At 44.8% G+C, this 18,980-nt stretch overlaps 1 protein-coding gene, 1 long non-coding RNA gene and 1 pseudogene across 2 annotated transcripts; 2 read left to right on the plus strand and 1 right to left on the minus strand.

The window, feature by feature from the left end:
• Positions 1 to 1,287: 1,287 nt before the first annotated feature.
• LOC112887157 (guanosine nucleotide diphosphate dissociation inhibitor 1-like) lies at positions 1,288 to 6,125 on the minus strand. Its single transcript, XM_025953259.1, has 13 exons — positions 5,666 to 6,125; positions 4,970 to 5,032; positions 4,668 to 4,751; positions 4,139 to 4,246; positions 3,847 to 4,019; positions 3,381 to 3,492; positions 3,108 to 3,188; positions 2,947 to 3,009; positions 2,751 to 2,852; positions 2,427 to 2,551; positions 2,115 to 2,325; positions 1,958 to 2,032; positions 1,288 to 1,652 (listed from the first exon to the last, which is right to left on the minus strand). The coding sequence occupies exons 1-13, from the start codon at positions 5,750 to 5,752 to the stop codon at positions 1,599 to 1,601; spliced, it is 1,338 nt and encodes a 445-aa protein (XP_025809044.1). The 5' UTR covers positions 5,753 to 6,125; the 3' UTR covers positions 1,288 to 1,598.
• A 1,454-nt stretch (positions 6,126 to 7,579) lies between these two features.
• On the plus strand, positions 7,580 to 8,440 carry LOC112887149. The gene is made up of 2 exons (XR_003227506.1): positions 7,580 to 7,691; positions 7,960 to 8,440. It is a non-coding gene; the product is annotated as an uncharacterized LOC112887149 (long non-coding RNA).
• A 245-nt stretch (positions 8,441 to 8,685) lies between these two features.
• Positions 8,686 to 9,891, plus strand: LOC112885308 (annotated as a pseudogene).
• Positions 9,892 to 18,980: the final 9,089 nt, after the last annotated feature.

Below are 18,980 nucleotides of genomic sequence, written 5' to 3' on the forward strand. Positions count from 1 at the left end.
AAGATTTTTTATAGATGTGATCGGGATATTGATTATGTGCCCACTGTACCGGTAAGATATACATAACATCTTAGTTATGCAAGAGATACGTCAACTCCAGAATCTAACGATCGGACCATGGATAGATTTCGTGATGACCTTACACGGTCAATCTTTCTTTCTAGATCATCATGAGCATGTATCAATGGTTATATGGTTTATGTGAAAATTGATTTTTTTTCAGAATTACTCTATTAGGATAACAAGACAATAATTATGATTATTACGTAACCAATATTTCTGTTTATTTATTTATTTTTATATTAATTAAAAATATTAACTGAGTGCAAATATAAATATAGGCACATAGACATGTCAACTAGCCAAGGGCATATTGGATATTTGACATATTCAATCCATTCAAAAAAATAGGGTGAAGCCGTTTTGCCAAACGTTTTTCAAAACGGCTTCAGTTCCACCAGAGAAACCGCTCCACCAGACAAGCCGGAGCCGAAGCTGTTCTTGGAGGAGCCGGAGCCCTGCCAAACAGGCTCTTACTATGTAATTTCTGTAAACAGTAATTTGAACAGTTAGTTTGGTTGGAATGATGCAATATGAACGAACCATAACTCCAACCACGTTACACACTTATTCATTTTTTTAAGGAAAAGGCAACGGTGTGCCCAATTATTCATTTGGCTTGCTATGTAATTTCAGATCCTTCAACTTTTGGTTGCACAGAATCAATTTGGTTGCATACCTGTGCAAATCAGTACAGCTCGATGCTTGTACTGCCCAGTCAAGTGTTGGACGGCCGTGGCTTGGTCTTTAGTGGTCGAGCTCGCTGCGCTCGGCAGCAAGGGAAACTGGAGAACGGCGGTCTTGGTGGCAACCTCGTGGAAGATGAACACTTGCCAAGCTTGCCGTATGCCTGTATCATGATTGGGGATGGCCGTCGAATAGCTCCTGGCTTGGCCAAAGATGGACACAAGGATGTACTCCCTCCATTTTAAATTATAGTTCCTTTAGCAAATATAGATACATATCTTTTATTATACATCTAGATAAATATTATATCTAGATGCATAGTAAAAATTATATATCTAAATTTACCAAAACAACCTCCATTTTGGAACGGATAACGGAGAGAGTAGGTGACATAAACGGAAGTCCTAAATTCGTCTAAATTGATGAAGATATAGAACAACATACAATACAAGTTATCATGCTTTGTCACATTCGGGGCATAAAGTGGATCTAGGGTGCCCTGCTTTGGCTCACCCGTGAACCACTGTTGGGGCATGAAGCTGCGGGGCAAGAGACCGAGATGCATAGCTGAAAAGTGATTATGATACACCACTGATGAGTACGAAGAGGTTCTAGCAAACGTGAGCACAGTTTAAAGTTTACACCCATTTGATCATCATGTAAGTAACAAAAGAACCACAATCATCATCTGACTAATAACTTTGCACAATGTTGCTGCTGCAAGCAAGCATGGATCCGAACACCACAATATGGTGGAGCTGAAGTAACTTGGCAAATCACCAGGCAAGGGCGCAAGGCCTGCCAAGTGCTGTTCTTAAAAGTATGGTGTCTTGAGTTAAACGCAAAGATCTCTAGTATTCTTCAGCAGCGCTGGCAGCGCTCAGGTCAACACTGAGATCAATGGTCTGCGAGAAGAGCAGGCAGAGTTAAGATGTGCAATCCATCTTTCGACCAGCAAACATGGAATAATAGTGGCAAATTGCTGAGCTAGATGTCTACTGGGGATTAATTTTCTCTTGAGGCGAATCCTCTACTACCAACAAGAGGTTAGCAAAGAATTGACCAAATTTAGCGTAAAGCGAGCAAAACTTGGAAGCAGGTTTTGAACTCTCAGGCCTTATGCAGCACAGATGAAATTAATACCTGATGCATCTACCTTGCTGAAAAAAAAGGCATTCCAAATATAAAAAGATGTGATGATGAAGCTTACTTTTCCAGTAATCGCTGTGTACATACTGAGAACATCTGTCACAGTTGTTTCAAAGTGCGTAGTAGCATCATAACTCTGCAAAGAAGAAAACCTCCATAAACATCTAAAATATATGAAACTTAGCAATCACTTTATTATTGCAGGATGCTAAACTTACCGTTGAAACAAAGCAATTATCAAGAGATGGTTCATTGACAGGTTCATATCTGTCATATATATCAAAAAACAGCTCATCTACTTGACCAAGTAAATCAATTCCAGGCCTGAGCTCAGACTGCGGATTATCAGTCTCAGCTTCCGCAGACACAAATGCAATGAACTTTCCTTTTGGCGCAACATTGTGTGTGTATGAACAACAGAAAACATACCTAAGAAACATTACCAGAATGCATGTCATAACCAAGTGGTGCAAGCTGAATTAAGACACTTAGCCAATGAAAATTGTTTGAAGTAGAAGTAAGAGACCCACATGTCTGACTTGCGCCCAAGTTGCTTCTGCGGCAAAATAATCTGAACTGAGTGGGAGTCATTTGTGTTTGGAATTGGGTGGCTCATAATAGCGATTGCACGTGCAACTTTTCCAATCTTCCTTACCTATTCAGAAACAAAAAGTGAACCCAAAGCAGGAGAGCAGTATGTAGCTCCATATGTGAAAGCAGCCAATGGAGGTATTAGAGCAGGAAGGTTCAAAATTCAGTAAATTTGATTGGTATATATGAACATTTCAGTGAAATTGCTTCGGATATATGTAAATAAAAATAGTTCAATTTTATATGGGCACAGTGGCATTTACCTTGTTAGGCAAGTAAGAAGGATCACAGACAACCTTTGTGCATTTAGCCGTTTCACCTTCTGAAGTAACACCACACGCTTTCCCTTCCATATCAAATTCAACCTGTAATTGTATCATATAGTCGAAGCAGAAAAGAGCATATTGGATAAATTGTGCTCTCAGACATGATATTAGGAGAGAAAAAACAAGACACTACCTTGCACTCTGGCTTATTTAACATATAAGTACCACCATAAACAGCACTTAGACGTGCAAAAGCCTGAACCATAAGACAGCATCTTAGATGGAAGCTTCTTAAAAGCATTAAAGTGCAGTATAAGCGGCTAACATAGAGCAAGGAATTGAGAAACAACTGACCTGTGGCAACTCACCCAACCCATATAATGGATAAATATAAGGCGAACCTCCTTGGAAGCGTGCAAGAGACTCAGCATAAAGCTAACAGAAGATAGCCAATGAAATTTCATTACGTTCCACCCAAGAATACTCAAAACGGTAGGAATATAACAAAAGGACATATATGCCAGTGAAGTAGATTTGTTACAAATTTACAATAATATAAGTAGTCAGAAACCACCTTCTTTCTTGAAGGGGAAAAAGTTATCTACCAAATTTTCACTCAAGACATACCTTCATCCTTTTTACAGTATCAAGGGCTGGTTCGTTTAGGTAACGATCATCCCTGTGAAGAGCAAGTGCGTGGCCAATAAAATCCACAGTATCATCACTCAGTCCATGTTTCCTGAAAACGAAATGGCAAATAAGGCTACTTATAATGCAGGACGAAATGCCAAGCTGAACAGTTATAGCAGTTTTGTTTAGTTCTTCATCAATGACACTACAATGAGGAACTTGTATACTTATCCGTGCACAAAATATCATCATATTATATGAAAGCAGAAAGAGGCCAAAGTAGGTGAAGAATCATATAGGATGCATGCAGCAACATGGGGGAGTGGTATGAGAATCTTAAAATACGTAACATGGTAAACAAGGAAACATTAAGGAACAAAAATGGAAAAAGGTACTAACTTGATTTATCAGTAAAGTGCAGTGTTGATAAAAGGAATGATGCGAGAATGAACAAGATACTCACGTAATCAATTCTCTAGTTGTAATCCTTGTGAGGTCCAACCCCTGATGCGTTACTGGATCAGCTTCATTGTAATTTTGGACATAAACGAAAAAGTTCCTTGCTCTACGTTTCTCAAATAGACCCATCAAAGGAGATTTAAGAGCCTCCATGTCAGTGGCAGGAACCTTATGAATCTGATGAAAATGCAACAAAGCAATATAATTAGAATACAGAAGCCACTTGTGAGAAATCCAGCATAGACTGGACCCACAAGGTAGGAGTAGGATGGTTGAGTCTAAGCTTGAGACATTACCTTCCCTTTGCTGAAGACATAGCTTCCATCAACAGCTTTGAATGACAAATACTTCGTCACATCAGTATGAATGAGAGTACGAACCAAAGTTCCGTTTGCCATCATAAACTGGTCAGAGAAAAGGAGAGTTTGATATATACACTGTCCTCAATACATTAACATAAGAACATATTCCTTGTAGGCTTTAAGCATTTCATGGGCTGAATTATGAATCAAGTTATTGTTCATTGCCGGCAATAATACATTTACAAGAAACACTATCTGAACAGGGTTCGAGACTTCGAGTACAAGGTAGTAATAGCCTCCAGGCAGAATTGGCATGTTCCAATACCAGGCAATCATGTACCAGTCAGGACTAAACTAACAAGTGCCAAGGTATCTGGTATTGCAATGAATAAACAATAGAGAAACTAGTAAGTGTGCAAGAATACAGAATGATATGTTCAGTTAATCTTTGCCGAATATGATAAGTCTGTGGCAAGAAACAATAAGTACATAGAAAGGTTCAGTCCATGGGGGATCATCATACCTTTGGAACCATGTCTACGTTGTAATCTCTGCTCGCACCTAGATGTGCCGGTGGCTTCTCTTCCCCCCTAAACCTCTTCCAGAGCTGTTCACAAAAAAAGGGGGATCAAAGGGAATACAATGATAAAACAATACTTCGTCAGTCACTAATTATCCAAACCAACTGAATGACTTGCCAACACACATACATACACACACACACACACAAAAAAGACATATAACTACTTAACACATGTTACAGTTTCAGATAGAACAAGTTACAGTTTCAGATAGAACAAAAATCATAGATTTATAGCTTCTTGCCTGGTTCAGGTTTAGGGAGGTGGAATCTCCTCCGTAGTAGTCATTTCTATCCATGTGTAGAACCTGCAAAAGCATCATAAAAAATTCTTCAGAAATCAGAATCCATTAAGCAAATCCACCATTGGTCAACTTAAAGTAGTAGGCTGATTGTTACACTTCAGCATTGTTCAATCCGGTTTCAATAAATGATAGTTGATCCATGCCTCGTCGCCTGACATCAGAGGACAGACGTCACTATTGTCTTGCAGAACACGGGAAAGCACTTCTAGGTCCCAGAAAGGAATATCATACGCTAGATCACAAAATTCAATGCAGTGAACCACCCTTGAATCTAGATAGATGTTACTGGAACTTTTTTTTTGGACGGGATGTTACTAGAATCTCACTAGTTTGCCTCCTCATTTAAGAATCTAACCGGCCCCCGATCGTGGCACATTCGCATGATTTCACGATCGTGTGGATCAATTGCTAACTCCAAGGACCAAAGACAGCTTAGACAAGCGCCCATCCAAGCGCGCCAGGCCCGGATCAAGCAGGGGACTGGCCAGCACCGCCTGATCTACTACCACGACGCGCGCAACCGGCCCCACCGGCGCAGGCCCCGAGCGGCGTCCGGGGAAGTGGGGAGAGCGGCAGATCGGACTCGGAGGTAAGCGGGGAGGTCCGAATGCCGGGAGGGAGGTGTACGGGGCTCACCTTGAGGCCGTCGACGGAGAGGAGGCCGCTGAGGATGCACTCCTTGAGCCCCGTGCCCAGCACGATCACGTCGTACTCCTCATCCATGGCGGCGCGGCGGGTCTGGTCCGGTCTCCGGTAGCGCTAGCGAAGCGAAGCGAAAGCGAGAGGAGGGAGGCGGCGGCGCGGCGATGCGGAGATACGAGGGGGCGGTGGTGGAGTCGAGCTGACGCAACGGCGCCGCAGGTGGGAGGGGTAATAAAGACCGGTGGGGTTTGGGACTCTGGGAGACCGGTGCCGAGGGGGGCGGAGCCGGGTGCGTGCGTCGCCGATCGCCCGGAACACGGCGCGGCGGTTTCGCGTGCGGGTCCCTGGTGTTGTGTGGTAATTGCCAGATGGGGGCTGTGCGGAGATCTCTCGGATAGTCTGATGATGTTTCGCGGCGTCTTTTCCGCTTCCGGCCACGCCGGCGCGGCGTGCGCGAGTGGTGCGCGAGCAGCGAGCACATGGATCATGGATGCCGGCGGGCAACCCGCGGCGGCGTCGGCCGGCCGTCGTGGCTGCCGCATGCGCGGTCTGGGCCATCGCTTCCTTGTGCATGGGCCAGGCCGGAATCTGAGGTTGCTTAGCCCATATTTGGCGGAGATACCTTTGACTGGGCCAGATTTGAGTTTAAAGGTCAATCTGCTGGGCCTTTGTTTCGATCAACTCAACTTCTCTCTCCGAATGATCGTAGAAAGATTAGCCAAAATGCAAAAAAAAAAGTTTCAGGCTTGAAGCTTGATATACCATCACCACCTTCTTCCTCACTATCACTGTGGCCACCGGCACTGTTAGAACTACGTCCCAGATGAGAGACTCGTTGCAGCTGCAGCTTATTCCTATGGAGTGGACACAAATTGGTGCACCGACGCTGGTGCTAACGAACATGTTACGGGAGATTTAGAAAAGCTATCAATCCGTGGCAAGTACAGAGGCAATGATCAGATCCGTATTGCCAATGGTGTAGGTATGGAAATTAATCATATTGGTCGTACTATTATTCCAACTTCTGCTTGCAACTTACATCTAAATAAAATCCTGCATGTCCCAAAAGCTAAAAAGAACTTAGTTTCAGTTCATCGCCTTGCTAAAGATAATTCAGTTTTTCTTGAATTTCATCCTACCTATTTCATGATTAAGGATCAGGTCGCAAAGAACACGATTCTTAAAGGGAGATGCCGCAATGGACTTTACCCTCTTCCGTCAGCACCTCCAATAAAGCAGGCTTTCGGAGTCGTCAAGCCATCTCTTGAGCAGTGGCATAGTTGTTTGGGTCATCCGTCCTCTCCCATTGTTTCCAGAGTCATTAGTAGTAATAATCTCCCTTGCTTGCTCGAGTCAAGTAAAGAGTTGGTGTGTGATGCTTGTCAAAAGGCAAAGAGTCATAAGCTGCCTTATTATCAGCTGCCTTATTCTAGATCATCTAGTATCTCTAGTTTTCCACTGGAGCCATTTATTCTGATGTTTGGGGTCCTACACCCAATTCTGTTGGAGGAAGAAACTATTATGTCAGTTTTATTGATCATTACAGCAAGTTTACTTGGATTTATCTTCTCAAATTTAAATCTGAACTGTTTCAAAAATTTCATGAGTTCCAAAATCTTGTTGAAAGGCTATTTCATCAAAAAATCATCTCTATGCAGATCGACTGGAGAGGGGAATATCAGAGGCTTCTTACCTTTTTTTATAAAATTGGCATGTCCCATCGAGTATCTTGTCCTCATGCTCATTAGCAGAATGGTTCTGCTGAAACAAAAATCGTCACATCGTTGAGGTTGGCCTATCCTTACAAGCACACGCATCCATACCCCTAAATTCTGGGATAAGGCATTCCTATCCGCCATATATCTTATAAAATCTCTAGCAAAGTTATTCAATATGAAACACCTCTAGAGCGCCTATTCAAACAAAAACCAGATTACTCCTCTCTTCGAGTATTTGGTTGTGCATGCTGGCCCAATCTTCATCCTTTCAACAAATACAAGCTTGAGTTTTGTTCAAAGCAGTATGTTTTCTTGGGATATAGTAATCTACATAGTGTCTAGAGATATCTCTTCAGGGCGTGTTTATGTCTCCAGGGATGTAGTTTTCGATGAGAATGAATTTCCTTTTTCTAAGCTACATTCTAATGCTGAAGCTCGCCTCCATTCTGAAATTTCTCTTCTCCCACCAGAACTCCTAAGTTGTCGAGTATCCCAAGGGTCGGAACATATAGGTGATCATATGACTGATTTCCCATCTAACAGTTTTGGTGAAAATTATGTTGAAAACAGTGAACCTGATGCAACAAATAATGGTGACTTGAGCGGAAGAAGTACAGGTGCAGGCATCGAGGAAGATATGGTGGCGACAGCTCCAAGAGCTCCAACAGCAGCCGTATCGGGATCGGCTTCTGATTCGCCCTCCGTTCAGCATGCTGGTTCCGTTCAGCACGAACTCGACCACGCCACGTCGTCCTCCGATGCTGCAGGCAAGGGGAGCCTGACTGCGCCCGTTCAAAATACGGAAGCTGAAGGTGATTCGCCTGCGTCATCTGCAGCATCGCCAGCAGCTGAAGCTTCTTTACCAAGCTATTCTATTGCTCCGCCTATGCAAGTTCCAGCAGCTGACCGTCCAATGCACAGTGGAATTCGAAAGGAGAAGATATATACTGATGGCACTGTTAAATATGGTTTTCTTACTGCTTCCGGTGAACCACAATGTTTAGATGAAGCCCTCCATGATAAAAATTGGAAGACAGTTATGGATATAGAATATATGGCTCTAATGAAAAATAAAACCTGGCATCTGATTCCACCATAAAAAGGGATTAATGTGATAGACTATAAATGGGTTTATAAGATTAAAAGGAAATCTGACGGAAGTCTTGATAGATACAAGGCCCGTTTAGTTGCAAAAGGGTTTAAATAAAGATATGGCAAAGATTATGAGGATACTTTTAGCCTAGTCGTTAAGGCAGCTACTATCAGAGTTGTTCTGTCTATTGCGGTTTCTAGAGGATGGAGCCTTCATCAGTTGGATGTACAAAATACTTTTCTTCATGTTTTCTAGAACAAGATGTTTGTATGAGACAGCCTCTTGGATACGAAGATAAAGTGCGGCCCAACTATATTTGTAAGCTAGATAAAACTTTATATGGACTTAAACAAGTATTCAAGACTGAGTGCTAAGCTACATGAGAATGGATTCAAATCTTCTAGGCTGACACGTCCTTATTTTTCTACAATAAAAGGCAAGTAATCATCTTTGTTTTGGTATATGTTGATGATATTACTGTAGCGAGTTCTACTCAGGATGCGACTAAGGCTTTACTATGAGATCTGAACAAAGACTTTGCACTGAAAGATCTTGGTGAGTTGCATTACTTTCTTGGTATAGAAGTGAACAAGATCCAAGGTGGTATTGTGTTGACACAAGCAATTATGCAAATGATGTATTGCGACGTATTGGTACGACGGATTGTAAACCTGTTAGTACACCGTTGTCAATTTTAGAAAAACTTTCGGCTCATGAGGGAACATTACTTGGATAGAATGATGCTACTCACTATAGAAGTGTGGTTGGTGCCTTGCAATATTTGACCTTGACTAGATCTGATATTTCTTTTGCAGTAAATAAAGTATGCCAATTTCTCCATGCTCCTACTATGGTACATTGAACAGCGGTAAAAAGGATACTAAGATATCTAAAGCAATCTACTAAGCTTGGGCTTAAGATCAGTAGGTCCTCATCATTATTTGTGAGTGCCTTTTCAGATGCAGATTGGGCAGGTTGTTTGGATGATGTCGCTCTACTGGAGGGTTCGTTGTCTTCTTAGGTCCCAATCTTGTGTCGTGAAGTGCATGGAAGCAAGCGACAGTGTCTAGATCAAACACAGAGGCTGAATACAAAAGCCTTAGCAAATGCAACGGCATAAATAATGTGGATTCAGACGTTATTACAGGAATTGGGAATTCAAGTGCCAAGACTAGCTAAATTGTGGTGTGACAATATTGGAGCTAAGTATCTCTCTGCTAATCCAATGTTTCATGCACATACTAAACATATAGAAGTTGCATTTTGTAAAAGAAAGGGTGGCAAGAAAATTGCTTGACATAGAACATGTGTCATGGAAAGATCGAGTGGCAGATGGCTTCACCAAACCTATCACAGTACGGCAGCTGGAGTTATTCGAGTACAATCTTAACCTAAGAAGGTCAGATTGAGGAGGAGTGTTAGAATATCTCGTGTAACAAAGAAAGCAGGACTTGTTGATGAGTCCGGTCAGGTAGTTGTAGTCCGTATCCTTGTAGATAAAGTTGTTGTAAGGTAATCAACCTGTATTAGAATCCTGGCCGGATACATCTACAGAGGCTATATATTATAATCTTGGTTGTGCATCTATTAACATGCAACCCGAGCGCACCCAAAGTTCAGGGGCGTCGTTCCTCCTACTGCTTCTGCTCTTCTGATTTTTCAGGCACCGCCATTGTCGGAGTTAGAGGAGAGACGACGGTCGAGCACCTCAGCATGGTTAGCTCTCGGGTCGCCGTCTTGTGAGACGTACGGCGGCACGGTGGGCGTCCGGTCGCCGTCGCGACTCACAAGTCGCAACCACGCGTGCGTGCAAGACACAGACTCTTGGTATCGGTCGCGCGTGAGCGAGCAGGAGCGCAGTGCTGGGCTGCCGGTGCATGCACCTCGCGAGAGAGCATCGGGGGTCGACCAGCGGCGCAGTCGGTCGACCAGCAGGCCAACTTGCTGCGCTCGCTTTCTCAAAGCGATATACGCCTGCAAAGTGCAAACATATCTGCGATGCCTAGCAACGAGTAGTAACCCCGCAAGCAGGTAGCACCGCGGGTACGCTCACGGCTCGTTTACTTTGGTTAACCCAGATATTTGGTGCGTGCAAAGAGGGTTTCACAGTGCCTGTGCTGCTCTCTCGTCAGCCGTCGTCTTGCTTCAGCTCGCAGCGATAGACTGCCAATCCCGTAAGAACCTTTATTGTATCATTTTTCTAAACGTAACTGGCAGGAGAGCTGCCAGCTGTATTTATAAAAAGAGGGAAAGTAAGAGGCTTCAGTACTGTACAATAATTATATTAGCATAAAAAACGGGACACTTAAAACACGCATGTGGATATTCACTCTATTAATAAATCGTGCCAGATATTTTGCACCGGATACAATCCACAATGATGCCTCATCTCTGATTTTTTAGTCACCACGAGTACAATTATTGTATCGTATTGCTGCCACATGATCTACATCATGCCCCCTTTTTTTCTGGTTACCAGACCATGTAAAAATCATGTAATTCTAGTTCAGCGGTAGCGGCTCAAATTTAGCCACGAACGAAAAAAATGATGCCAACTCGTCCGGCCAGTCAGTGTTGGACTTGAACGTGTCCTCGAGATTTTGGTTTCTCGAGAATTACAGAGTCCAAGACGTTTCCTGCCATGCACAATTTCAATCAGGGCCTCAGGAGGGTTACTTTAGAAATGCTTATCAGCTTATGGTAATCTAGGCAACCAAGTCCTCGGAATTCGGACCCAAATCCCCGAATCCGCATCCTAATTGCGGGTGTCTCGTCAGACTGACCTACCTCATGGCAGGGAAAAGTATCGATCGAGCACAGCACAGGACGACCAACTTGGCCTCCAGTCTGTCCATGTCGTCCTGCATCCGCCCAGGTGCACCACACCTAGACCCTGCCGCAGCTGCCGCAGCTACGTACTCCTCGCCCTTCACTATCTAGCTGGTACGATCGCGTTGATCCGCATACACTGCACCGGGCCTTCCCAAATCTTCCTCGTCCGTGCTCACTGTCCCAGCAGCACGTCACGAGCCGAGAGCGATCCAGGTCGATCAGGCTCCGCATCCGCATCAGTATCCGTCCTCTTGGCCGTCGCGCCATGATCAGATTTGCTTGATCCGGAGCCATCAGAAGCGAGGTAATATAAAAGTTCGTATCTTCTTCTATGTATCGATCACTCCCACCTAGCTGCACTCCGCTCTTGAAAAGTTGCAGCCGGCAGTGAGTGAAGAAGGTGACCGACCCGATTGCTTAGTGTCGGTTGTCGGCGGGCATGGTGCCGGAGGGGCGGCGGCCGACCTCCCGTGCGGCCGGGGGCGGAATGCGCGGCGGCGCCAGGGGCGGCGGGAAGCTGCAGGCGCAAGGCCGGGAGGCGCCGGGGCAGGGGTACTTCACGGCGGGGCTGGCGGCGCTGTTCCTCTGCCTGACCGCGCTGCTTGTGCTCCTGCCACTGGTGCTGCCCCCGCTGCCGCCGCCGCCGCTGCCGCTGCTGCTGGTGCCGGTGGGGCTCATGGCCGTCCTGCTCGCGCTGGCGCTCGTGCCGTCGTCCGACGGCCGGCGCGCGAGCGCCGCCGTCGCCTCGTCATGCCTGTACTGAAGAATTGAACGCGCATGGCACGTGCGCGAGGGATGGGTAGCCGGGCAGCTCGTACTCTCGTGCAGGCATTTGGTTCATTTTGATTTTTTGTTAATTAATGGTAGCGATTTCTTTCCTCCTTTTTGTCTTGTACTAGGTTCGTGCTGGTACGTTGCTATAGGAAAAACTATATTTTTTCATGAATGTGCACGTCAACAGTTGAGATAATTATAAATGCACAAATATAATTTTACACGTAATAAATAAATCATTGATCAAATATGAAATAGGAATGCTCAAACATATTCATAGATCAATAATCAAAGATGAAATGGGGACCGCCTATAGGAGCAAACTGGGTTGTCCTATAGGAGCAAACTGGGTTGTCCAGGATAGCTACTGATTCACGGTGACACGGTGACATTTTCGGGACTGTTCAGCATCTCAATCTCTAACAAATACACCCTGTTTTTTATCCATTCCCGTTCTAGATTAGAGGAGAAATGTAAGTACTGGTTCATAGCTTCCATATCTAAAAAGATCAACTAAAGGTCACACCATAACGTAACAAGTGACATAACGTAACAAGTGACACTGGTTCATAGCTTCCACACAGCTAAAAAGCGCCACAATGACATTTCAACATCACGTCACGCAAAAGACAAACCCTTAACCAGTATTGATCTAGACAATGACATGAGCCGCACGATCATGGCTAAATTTGGGATCGGTGCGGATGTACTCCACAAGCGCATGGTGGCTCCCCCTCACCTTGGCAGGATGATTATGAGAAGCGGCATACCCTTCTGCATGGCTTAGAAGCTGGCTGATGTTCCACTTGTTCATCTTCTTGCCTTGGTAGTAGTAGCACCTCCAGATCGAACTATCCCAACGGTAACGAAGGTCGGATTTCACTTGGTTCAGCTTAACCGTTGCAATTTCCTTCTCTTCTCTGGTGTCACCTTCATCTAGATCTTCATCATTATCATCCTCGCTTTCATCATTGATTGGTGCACCACCAAGACCCAGCCCCTGATCAACTTCTTGATGATCTGCAGCAGCACTTCCTCACGGCTCATCAGCAGCACTCTTAGATGCGGGAATCAACACGGTCTTATCAGCAACAGCCATGGACGGGGAGGCGACTTGATCAATTTCTGCATACATGGATATTTATATATAGTGAATAGTGATTAAATTATGGATTTGATAAAATAAACAGCATGTGGTTAAAAAAGATATAGAAATAGTTAAACTATGTACAATTATTTCTTGTCTATGTAACACAATTAGTGCAAGCACATGTACTGATGAGGTTATTCAATTTAACATGCTATTCAAATAGGAATACTGTAAAGAGCACATGATAACTCAGATAACCATATTTCAGAATATTATAAAAATATATATAAATCCCACACAGTGAACCAACTAACCACAATAATTAGCTTAGCATCTTTATGCCAAAATTAAAATACACGCAACATGTGCTCAAACACTATCCCTACAAGCATGAAACGATGTCGCAAAATTAAATCTCCAAGAATAACATAATCCATGATCTAAATAAAAAACATATTTAGTATGAGTTTAATTCAATCAGTACTGAAGCTATGCACTTACCAGGTTCTGCGCCGACCACGGTACCCTTAGCATCAAGACTCGATGCTTCAACAACAGAGTTTCCTGTATAATTAGCTGGCAGTGTATACATATAAGGTTATTTATATGAAAGAATTACCATGTATAATTCTTTTCTTCTAAGGGTGTGTTTGGTTGGGCTGTGGCTTTTGGAAAAGCTGCTGTGAGCTGTGGGCTGTGGAAAAGCTGCTGTGGGTAAAGCAGAAGACCGTTTGGTTAGAGCAGCTGTGAGCTGTGGGAAACTGTGTGCTGTGGGTGAAATACCTGTAATACCCCTAAAGGTTTGTGGAACTGTATATAAACCAAAATACTCCTACAAACATAATATGTTCGCTATTTCGCATGTGAATGTATCTTTTGAAAAGAAAAATATTAAATTTTCTAAGTTTTTCATCCATATGGCGGTGTTGGGGCGGCAGCCGGGCCAAGCGGCATCGGGCGGCGCTGGGCGCGCGGTGTCGACGCGGCCGGCGTCGGGGTGGTAGCCGGGCCGAGCAGCATCGAGCGGTGCTGGGCGAGCGGCGTCGGGGCGGCGCGGGGCAGGCGGCGTCGCACCGCGCGGGACGTGCGGCGTCGGGACAGCGCGGCGCCGGATCTAGGCGGGGCGGCGGCGGGCGGGAGGCGGGGGGTGGGGGCGGGATGGGGACGGGAGGTGGATAGAACGAACCGTTTTTTCCATAATCAGTGGCAGGTGGGTAATTTTTTACCCTAAAAGCCACTGAAAGTAGGGGGAGATGCTTTTGCATTTGTACTAGGGTGAAAGATGCTTTTGAGTAAAAGCACCTGAGCCGTTTAAGCTTTTTGGTTGGCTTTTGGCTTTTGCAAAAGCAAAAACAGGTGCAAAAGTCCAACCAAAGACACCCTAAGAGGTTCTAGAAATCTAATATATACGAGACTCTTCAACTACAGAGACACCCACAACAATGTACAGACCAACTGCAACGGTTCGCTAAAATTTTAGTTTATCTGCAGAAATAAAGCAAACCAAACAATTGCTGGCATCAGCATCAAGCAGCCTAGCAATATAGTCATGGTGTCCTTTAGAAAAAAAATATAGTCATGATGTTTCTCTTACCGGAGGTCTGGAGCTCACCCATGCAATTCCATCAGCAACTGTGCACCAAATATCATACTCAAAACTTTTTTTGCACCTGCAATACCATTAACACAAGTAAACTCAGGAGAAGGGTTTACAGGAAAAAAAATAAAAAATCTCCAGACTGTATTTTAAGTGGATTGCACCTTCCGTAGGAAAGGCTGTCTTCATGAATGAAACACATGATAAGTTGCTAACAATGATAAGCTCAACACAGGGCAACAAAAAGCAATTTTCAGACATAAAGAAATATTTCACAATAACCTTAGAGAAGTATTTCGACAATTTTATTAGTATTTTTGTAATGACATGAGAGAAATACTACAATTCCAGCTGACTGAATGTGACGTCCTGACCTTATTCAATAACTGTTTCTGTTTTCAACTATAGCACGCATCTATCCCTGCAACCTTCTAGCCAACAGGAACTGACCAGAGTTACCTACGAGCCATTAGAAACAAAAACTCAGACTGCTATAAATAAAATATTTTGAAGCAGAAACCAGATGCATCAGTCAACCTTTCTCCAAGTGTTATAAGTGTTTATTAGATATTTGCCTTGCTTGGACCAATCGGCCACCACCGCCCACAAATTATTTTGTGCCGACCACTGCTAAACAATGTGCGCAATTTAGCCTTGTAAAAGGAACTGAAACGGATCTACAGTCTGCACGCAGTAGCAAAAATATAAATTTACAAGTCAATGTAAGATGTTATCATGTAAAATTAATCAGAGCAAACCATATACAAAGAACAATGACTTGACAGCAGTGTTCGTATCCTTATTAGCCAAAAGTATTTTTAATTGTTGGTAAGTAATTATAGTTATTCTGAGAAGTATAGTGCATAGTTTCCAAATAGTACTTTCATATCTAAAGAAGTAACACTAAAACTGTGTATATTTGTCTTTATCATGGCTTGACATTATTTTTTTTCAAAGAAGTAATTTTAAATAGTAAGTAATATGCACCATGATATTAAAGAAGTAATTTAAAAAATGTAGAGCAATACTATTGTAATGAATTGACAATCTCAAGTAGGAGTCAATACCTGTATGATTATTACACTGATTTCATTAGCGAACTCCTTCGGCAAATCCCTCTATCTGCTCCTTTCTCTCCTTTTCTGCAAGCATATCCACGACAAAAGAGCACACTGCTGCTGCCTAGCGCATCCGGCCTCGCACAGGACCTTTCATGCTACTGTGCTTCTGTTGCTGGGAAAAATTAGGCCTCGCACGGGAACAGATAGCATCAGATCATCACAGCTGGTTGCATTAGCTGCCGGGGGCGGGCCCAACATTTGGGAGGTGGGTATTTGAAATTTCAAATGGTGTAAATTTTTTCTTGACAGCTCAACCCCTAACTCATACTATATATTAATAGTACGTAATGGAGTATCGACAACATATATTGTTCATAACTTGAATTTGTTCAATATATAGATAATAGAACACTAAATGATCAACATATCATAGTGGGAACATCTAAAATAAATGGAGAATAAATTCTAAAATAGCAAATGATATTGATAAGAATGCTTACAAATTATAAGATAACTTTACAATCCTTCGTGGCTTGAAAATACTTGGCAAGAAGAATTCCCTTTCGATGAATGTGACCAAACAATTATTCAAAGGCAATTGATATTTGATAAGCAAGGACTGAGTTGCTTCTTTAAGAGTCAATGATGTAGTATCTTCAACGTGCATAAGATCAAGAAACCGCTCATCAGATTCTCCTTTTTTATTAACATATCGCAAGCAAAGAGCCAATTGTTCCTGATGGTATGCAGCTGATGGTATGCAGCACTAGACTCATCAGCAAGAATAGCAAAGCATTCATCACCTAGTTCCTCTATAATAAATTTGGTTGTTTCATGAGCACAAAAAACAATAAATTGTTTCTGAATCTTATGGTCAATCATCTGACAATTAAATGGATCATTTCCAAGAACCACCCTATTAACTTCTTCAAAATTATCTGCAAGCCATGCCAAAAGTTTCCTGAAATTTCTTTGATTCTGCGAATTTTTTCCCTCATCATGACCACAAAAAACCAACCTCATCATACTTCTCTTCAGCTTCACTATGAGCACTATCAATACCACCCGCATACTTACGAAATCTAGCTTTCATGTTCCAATTCCAAAACCCTTCCTCAACAAAAGCATCTCCACCAGGAAATTTACTACTATCTTTGAACAAATAGCAAATAAAGCAATATGCAGCATCTTTATGCATAGTATACTCTAGCCACTTGAATTCATCAAACCACTTTGGTTGGAATCGGCACATACCTCCACAATCATGTTGCGGAAAGTTATCCCTTTTCATGTATGGTCGACATGGCCCCAATGCGATGTACCTCTTCTAACTGAATCTTGGTCATTGATAGGATAGCTAGAAATATGAGCCCTCAACCTAGGATCATGCTCTATGTTATAATCATCATTCTCGTTGCCATTGGATTCAGATTCATCGACGGATATGGATTCATCATCTTCGATTATTGGGGGCTGAACTGGCTGCCGCTGCTCAACTTTAACTCATTCAGGAGGCACTGTGTTTGCCTGACTGCTACTCGGTTCCTGAAATACCACCATTTCCAGCTAGTTTTCATTGGAAGATGGAGAAACAACCTCTGGCTCAGATTGTCTTTTTTTTTGCAGCACTTCTTTCCAAAAAAGATCCCAAATCAGTAGCGGCACCGCTACTCTTCCTCCTTTTCATGATTCAAACCTACATATTACAAGAATCGAGTTTCATAAATATTTTCCTCATTACAATGCTACATTGTTGCAAATTTATCATTAATTTCGTAAATTGCAATGATAATTTTAAAAAAATGGATGAATTTTCACAAACTTTTCAAGATTAAGGGCTCGATTGTCCCTTGTTGCTGGCGGCCCGGCGCCCCGCCCCTGCGGCGGCGTGGCTCAGGTGCGCATGACTGCCGGCCTGCCGGCTACCGGGCTCCGCTGAGCCAGGGCCTGCCGGCTGCCGTGCAGGGCCGCCGTCGCCGTCGCCGCCCGTAGTGCTGCTGCCCCGCCACCCACTGCCGGTTGCCGCCCCGCCGCCCGCTGCTGCTGCCGCCGTCGCGCCACCCGCACCCGCTACCCGCCACTGCCGCACTGCCCGCAGCCCGCTGCCGCCCGTGCCCGCCGCCGCCGCGCCGCCCATGCCGCGTGGGGAGATGTGTGCCGTGTGTGGGCGATGGGCCGGGGTGGGGGAATGGGATGTGCATGGCCGCATGGGGCAGTAGTGGCTTGCAAATGGGGTGGGCCGGTGGGGGCTCATGGGCCGCGAGGGGAGGGGAGGGAAACGTGGACTGTTCGGTGGGGAGAGAAAGTTTGGCTATTTTCTAGCCCGTTATCGTATTTCTTATTTATTTTTATTTTTTCTTCATATACTTGAGAAATACTACGTATGCAAAAAAAAATTGATAAAAATAATGGGTATTCAATTGAATACCCTTGATTCAAGATGGGCCCGCCCCTGTCAGCTGCCAATGTTGTACTATGAACCAGTTCAGAATCGAAGGCGAGCAGTCGGGGGAGGCGCCTGCACCCTGCCGGGAGGCCGGAGGCGCCCACGCGCGCCGGTGCCAGTGAGGCCAGTGGTGGCCACGCGCAGCGAGGAGGCCGGGGGAGGCGAGAGATGCCCGTGCTCAGGAATCAGGGAGAGGCTTCGCTCTGACCCCGAATGGTCGGCGAACTGGCAGGGGAGGAGCGGGCGTGTGAGTTCGCGAGGGGCGATCCGGACGCGGCAAGGACGGCTGAGTGGAGGCGGCCTCTTGGTGGGGCACGGCGACGTCGACCCAAGTCTCGCAGCGAGGAGGTCCGCGCGTCGCTTCGGAAGCGGCGCGGATGGAGCTGGCGGACCGAGCGCCACGCGCCGCTATGGACTCGGCGGCGGGGCAGCCTTCTCGGCTCTGTGAGGATGGCGACATCGACCTGAGGCATTGCGGCGAAGAGGTCCGCGCGTCGCTTCGGATGCGGTGTGCATGGAGGCGACGATGGAGGGGGTGCCGAGCGCTTGAGCGGCTCGCGCCCCGGCGGCGGTGGGGGAGGAGTCGGAGAGGAGGAGGAGGCCAGCGGGATGGAGAGGATTTGCGCAGGAGGCGAAGACGAGGGAGAGGCGGAGGCCCAGCGTCGCGGAGGAGGAGGGGGTGCCGAGCGCGCGTGCCC

The sequence above is a fragment of the Panicum hallii genome, chromosome 3 (genome assembly GCF_002211085.1).
Source record: "Panicum hallii strain FIL2 chromosome 3, PHallii_v3.1, whole genome shotgun sequence".
In the NCBI taxonomy this organism is placed as follows: Eukaryota; Viridiplantae; Streptophyta; class Magnoliopsida; order Poales; family Poaceae; genus Panicum; species Panicum hallii.

What these genes read in the sequence shown, in the direction of transcription:
- LOC112887157 (XM_025953259.1), bottom strand. Translation starts at nt 5,752, where the DNA reads ATGGATGAGGAGTACGACGTGATCGTGCTGGGCACGGGGCTCAAGGAG. An exon ending in TCTCCGTCGACGGCCTCAAG is followed by an intron (nt 5,033 to 5,665) that starts GTGAGCCCCGTA and finishes ATGCTTTTGCAG; the next exon opens with GTTCTACACATGGATAGAAA. An exon ending in ATACTGTAAAAAGGATGAAG is followed by an intron (nt 3,189 to 3,380) that starts GTATGTCTTGAG and finishes ATCTTCTGTTAG; the next exon opens with CTTTATGCTGAGTCTCTTGC.